Genomic DNA, 6,306 nt, shown 5'->3' with positions numbered 1-6,306 from the left:
TACTAGGCTGATTACTTGCTATTATCAAATCGTGCCCCCCCCTTCTCTCTCTCTCTCTCTCTCTCTCTCTCTCTCTCTCTCTCTCTCTCTCTCTCTCTCTCTGGTGGAGTATTGTAACTGTTACCTTTCCTTACTTCCGTTGAATTAACAGAATTTTATTCTTGTCAGTTTGACTCGCAATGTATCGCTATATCATAAAATGATGACGCAGATATCTCCTATCTGCCTTTTGTGGTGTAATTTATGAGTGTTGATCAAATTATATACATACGTACATATATCCTGTTAATATAATTCAAAATTATGATTTATTACTACATGACTAATCATTAAGATCTGCTTTTATTAAACTGTGGTTATGTTAGAAGCCAACACCGTCAAGATTTACTTCATTTCTAGTTGACTGACTTGGAAAAACACAGATTAAAAATAAAAAAAAGAGAGACTGACAACTTTTCTTCCCGCTCTGCGTTTGCGCAGTGACGTCATGAAAGTTGTCTATCGTGTTCATGCCACACGTGCTTTATTCATTACTCTCTCTATATAAACATACAAAAGATGAAGTCTCTCCATTGGAAACACGTGCGTTTAAGGCTTACCTCGATAAAAGAGATGCAAATAGAGGGGCACTTTTGGTAACGGGATAGTTGACAGAGTCAAGAGGGATGGGGATTGCTATGAAACGAGTGATTTGGACTGTGGCAGGTATTCTGGTGATGTGCGCGTTATGTGACTGCAGCAACAATGATAATAACACTGATGTGGTTGAGGTTACCTCGAATAAGACAACAGAAGCAGATCGAGTACGAGATCACTGGATCGCTCTCGGAAAGGTTGTGAAGGCAGGTGTCAAAGGATTGATGAAGAGATTACTTCCTAATATTATTAGAGCCAGTTCAACTCTTAATATCTCTACTGCATGCATGGGAAGTATCACAAAACTCATCTTCGATCTCCAGAAATTAAAACCCTGGGCTTTTAAAAGTAAGTCATGTTTTCATAGCTATTAATTGATATTTTCTTCTTTCTCTTTATTCAATGGATATCGTTTTTTACCACTTAGGACCCGTGAACTGAATTACAATAAACGTATTAAAATAATTCAATGATGACAATTAAATTAATATCATTAAATGAGCCTCCGTAGCTCAGTCGGTATAGACGAAACCCTTTGGTAGCAAAGACCTGGGTTCAATTCCCGTCCAAGAAGTGAGGAACGTCTATCTGGCCTTTTTCGACTAAAGGTGAGTTAGCCGGTGTCATACATATGTAAAGGGTTTTTCACCAGGAAATTCGGGTTTTTCGTCCTTCATAACAGGCAAACCTGCTTCGTGAACACACACACACACACACACACACACACTTCTGCAGACATAAGACTCTCCTCGAATAAGGAGTAACCAGCAACCAACCTATTCCATAGGGATTTCGGCTTGAATGCCTACACGGTAAAGTGTGGGTCTACGCGTGAGCATAAATCAGGATCATTAAATAGGTTATCTAAATACGATTCAAATAATCAACTAGTTAGTACAAAGCTTTAATTACTTTTTCTTAATTTTCGAATATTTAAAGATTCAAGTAATTAAAAAAGTATTAAAATATTATAACATTTTTTCAAAACTAGGGATTATGAAAATTATGCGAGTGACGTAATTATATAAGTGGAAATGAAATGTTTCCATTTATATAATTACGTCATGTTTAAAATATTAAATAATTAAATACTTTTTAAATACTCAAACAATTAAAAGAAATACTAATTAAATATTTTAAAAATAATCATTCTGTGTGTGTGTGAATCCCGACCAAGATTGTACAACTACTGAACATTTAGTAAGTGGAGAAGATCAAAAGATAAATATATCGGAAATCCTGCTCCTTATTATATAATTATTTAATAATAATTATAGACATAAGTATTCTATATATAATATTGGTTTTAAATAAAAATCCCTTGATTTTAATAAATACTATTTCTATTATGTTATATTATTAGTTGTGCAGATACTTGACATGGAAACGTCTTTTGCATACACTTGTATGAAGGATTAAAAAAGAATATAACTTCCGGGCATCTTCAATTTATGTTATAGAATTATCTAATCAGTTTCAATAAATTATTTTTTTTTTAGTCTAGATGGGTGAAGCAAGAATGCTTTTCATATGCCCCGTTATCTGTAGAACAAAATGTGTAGATAAGGTAATATACAGCTATAAGCTCTGATCATGGCAGGAGGGTAACAGCAATAGCCTAACTTCATCGCCTACAACATTGCCATCCATTATCCTCCTTGGGTACCCATTTTAGTCGCCTCATACGACATGCATGGGCTACCGTGTGGCTGGTATGTAAGTAACGCCCTCTCTAAAAATTAAGGCGATCTCCTTACCACTCCCTTCGAGTGGCCGAAAGACCGTCCAATTCAGCGTTGGTTCCACTCAGTGACGGAACCCCATCACTGAGCAGAACCGCTCATATTCCAGGGAAAGGCATCCACCGACAAGGCCCCTCACAGGCCACGCCGGTGAACACCTCCCCAAAGACTCAAAATGCTCTCTCAGGGTTTGCCCGAGAGATCATTTAAAGCTTATTACCGAATGTGGATAATATTAGATTTTATTTATTTATATGTCCTTTACAGTAGTGTAATTGAAAGAACAATTGCGAAAGGCAATACATGTGTCCAAAAGATTTGTTTCTGATTTTTTTTTTCAGTATAAATGCTATTCAAATTGGGTTTTGACAAAGATACACTCCTGTAAGGAAGTGATATAAAACGAAACTGCTAGTGTGAAGTTTTAGAAAATTAATATAATAACTAAATTAATGAATAAAAGTACTTGTCGAACTATTAATAATTTCAATATTTTTCCCAATTTTAATTTGCTTGCGTTGATGTCACAGTACAAAAAAAAAGTCATTTATTATTAAGTTTTTCATCTCTTTTCCGAGGAGAAACAAGTTAGTAATTTTGGATTCAAAATTATTTCGCTAATTTATAAGTTCTACCATCTTGTGGATATTAATTTCATTTATTTAAAGTATTTTTAACGCAGTGAAAACGTTTGTCTCTTTTTAAACGTTCATTTTGCTTGGAATGCGATTTCATCGAAAATTAATGGTTCAGGAGGTCTTTAACTCGGATATTGACATCTGCTGACGTTAAATGACGTCAGATGACGTCAATCGGTCTGCATTCCGGCATGATTCGCACGAGGGTAAAATATAAATCGGTATTCCAAGTTATATTTTATCCTCCGTTTACGTTTCAAGATAAGGGAATGCTCATCCTGATAATGAAACACCTGATGATGTTTGCAATGAAATTTGTAAGAAACATTAAAAGCTGTAAGTTGATGTTCGTAAAAACTTTGTAAGCAACATTAAAAGTGCTCTCTGAGTTAATTAAAGTGCATTATATTTTCCCATTAACGACAGATATATATTTAATAACAATGAGTATGAAATCTAGGCAGACGTTATGAATGTAAGGAAGCACATGTCAGGTTGGAAATTTAAGAAGCTGAATTCCAGTGCCGCGGTTGTTGACACAGTTGTGATAATGCATGGCTTAACTGTTGGTATTTAAGATTTTTTTTTCCAATGCTTCGATTTCCCACACGGAATAATCCGGACTAGAAAACGTAAAGTTGTTGTCTCATTTGGTGGAAGGTTTTTAAGATTTTCATAATTTTAATATACTTTATGATGGGACAAAATTTCTATTTTAATGTCACAACCGGCGTACACCTGAAGTTTATTGCAGTGGAGAAGCTCCTATGGGCCTTTCTAAGTCAAAGTTAACTAATCTTAATAGATGCCGCAGGGTTTTCTGTTTATGGAACTTCCATGATTCAATTTCTTCGCTTGGCAGCCAGGGAAATAACTCGAACCAAACCCAACGGAATACACTAAACTCAATAACTTCGTTGTTGTTGTTATTTTAAGAGTTTTCTTGTTGTAATTTTCGTATTGGACAAAGAATTATTGTTCATATGTTATATCAACACAGCCTCCATAGTCAGTCGATATAGATACGAGTTTGGTCGAAAAGACCTAGGGTCGATTCCCGTCCTTGACGTGAGAAACCTTTATCTGGTCTCTTTCAACTAAAGGTGAGTTAGATATTTCATACGTAGGTAGGGTTTTTTTTCATCCAGAAACTCTGGTTTTTCGTCCCCCACAACAGGCAAACCGGTCCCCTGTACACACATATCTACAAACATAGGACACACACCGGGAGGCATAGGGCTAACTACCTTATACTCTAGTTAGGGCTGCAGTTGCGACGTCAAAGAATAATTGGAAGGTCGTGGACACTTAAATGCCTGTTAGGACCACTGATGGATGGAGGGATGTTATATAAACACAGTTAATATCATTTCCCCTACTTACGCAACAGAGTCACATTTTGTGCAAGAAAGGAAACCCTCCATCCGTCTACAAAAAACGAATATGGAAATGATTCTAAACAATCATAAATCTGATTTCCGATTATTTATTACATTCTATCTGTTATTTTAAGTACCTTAATGATGACACGCAAGTGGTCCAAATCAAAGTATTATTTAAGATGACTCGACAAATGTTAGTAAAAATCTTAATTAATGTGGACTTTTATTAAATTTCATCGAAAGTGAATAGAATATTTATTTGATATTATTTCAAAATGTTTTGCCAGGTCTCATCAGGAAAATGATCCAATTAAAACCATTATTAACCGCGTCAGACTAAGGCGCGTTGATGCTCATGAACAATAAGTTTTCAATCCAATCTAATCTTGAGTCCAATCAAAGTCCAATTCCATCTTGATTATATTACAGAATTTTGAAACAATATTTTCTTTATACACAGAGTGGCGTTTAAATTACTCTGTTGCTCCGTCAGTAATCGCAATGCTATAATCGAAAAGGGTCTGAGTTCGATTCGCGTCTAGGAAAGAACTTCAGGACTGAGGATAAATTAACTAGTTTCAAACTAGTTTATTATTATGATGATATTGGATGCACAATAGGAATCGCAAAATGATTACATTAAGAATGCCTCTCTAAAGAATCCCAGGATTAAAGGCCCATTTAAACGGGCCTTTAATCCTCGGATTCTCCTTTAATTTTGTAAGTACCTATGGATATATTCACCACAAATAACTTATAGAAGTCATTCTGTAAATCTAAAATATTGTTAATGATGAATAATATTATGTTGCACAATCATGATTCATTGATTCATTTCTAAGAATATTTTTAAAACTCCATCTCAGCTTTGAGTTAACTGAATTTTGTTTCATCACGAAGAGGTAACAAAGTGTTTTGTTTGCATTTCTAACAAGTTTTTTAATGAATCATTTTCTATGAACTACCCAACAGTAAGAAACACCTTGGGAGTGAAAGGTATTCAGATTAAACTAAAGGGCGTTACTGTTATGCTTGTTGCCCCCTTCCAAAAATCCTTGAACCCTAAAATCACGTCTAAGTAACTGGTTGCGTGACTGTGTGACTAATTTGTTTTTGTCTTATTAAGTAATATAAGAGTTCCTCATAGCAGCCGAAAGACAGATGAGGTCGGATTACCTGACAGCTGTTTTCGACCGTGTCCTTGTTTGCCTTATCTAGCATATAATCATTACGCTCAGTTTACGTCTAGGTTCTGAACAAACCTTAAGCTCTCAATGATAGGAGAAGTTTGGAAAAGGAAGATGGCTCTAATAACTTCTCAAATATAACTCTGAAGCTAACTAAAAATTAAAAGTCGCTTTAAGTTAAAAATTATGACCCAGTTTAACTGGATAAGCAATTCACTCGCGTACTAGTGTAACTAGTATGCGATAATATGGATATAACGACAATAACTTACAGAAATAAAGTCCCTTAAATGAAAAATTTTCCTATATTGTGTGCCAAATGGTAAATCCTCTGTTTCTAGGTCTGTAGAAAGTAAGAACACTGCACTTAGGTGTGAGTGAATATGTAGTTTCTATTCCCACTGTGCACGCTTTTCTGAAATGTTTCTATGAGAAGTCCTAAGTTCTTCTTGAATAACAGTATTAGGAATATATCGTATCGTTTATTATTCCTAATACTGATCGTAGGCATATTTTCCCAAACGTATTGACAATATTAATCGCACGTTGAGTAGTGATGTTCCATGTGTAGGTAAATATGGATTTACCGGTAAATAAAAGACGAAATATTTTATTTACAGTAAAACATTGTATAAATAAATACATAAGTAAAATTATAAATAAAAATTATAAAATTTGATAAAAAGAAAAGAATTTTTTAAAAGTATAAAAAATTAATAAA

General features: G+C 34.5%; 1 protein-coding gene across 1 annotated transcript in view; it reads left to right on the top strand.

The window, feature by feature from the left end:
* The first annotated feature begins 623 nt into the window (after window positions 1–623).
* LOC150104014 (O-acyltransferase like protein-like) overlaps window positions 624–6,306 on the top strand; it is a 53,074-nt gene continuing 47,391 nt past the window's right edge. Inside the window, exon 1 of the mRNA XM_090396777.1 lies at window positions 624–984. Within this exon, the coding sequence (XP_090252903.1) occupies window positions 666–984 (319 nt within the window). The 5' untranslated portion in view covers window positions 624–665. The remainder of the gene's footprint in view (window positions 985–6,306) is intronic.

This window comes from Typopeltis vanoorti, chromosome 8 (genome assembly GCF_054136105.1).
Source record: "Typopeltis vanoorti isolate ZY-2024b chromosome 8, IOZ_Tvanoo_1.0, whole genome shotgun sequence".
Taxonomy (NCBI): domain Eukaryota; kingdom Metazoa; phylum Arthropoda; class Arachnida; order Uropygi; family Thelyphonidae; genus Typopeltis; species Typopeltis vanoorti.
The sequence above is the reverse complement of the archived record's forward strand: the minus strand, read 5'-3'. Positions and strand labels throughout refer to the sequence as shown.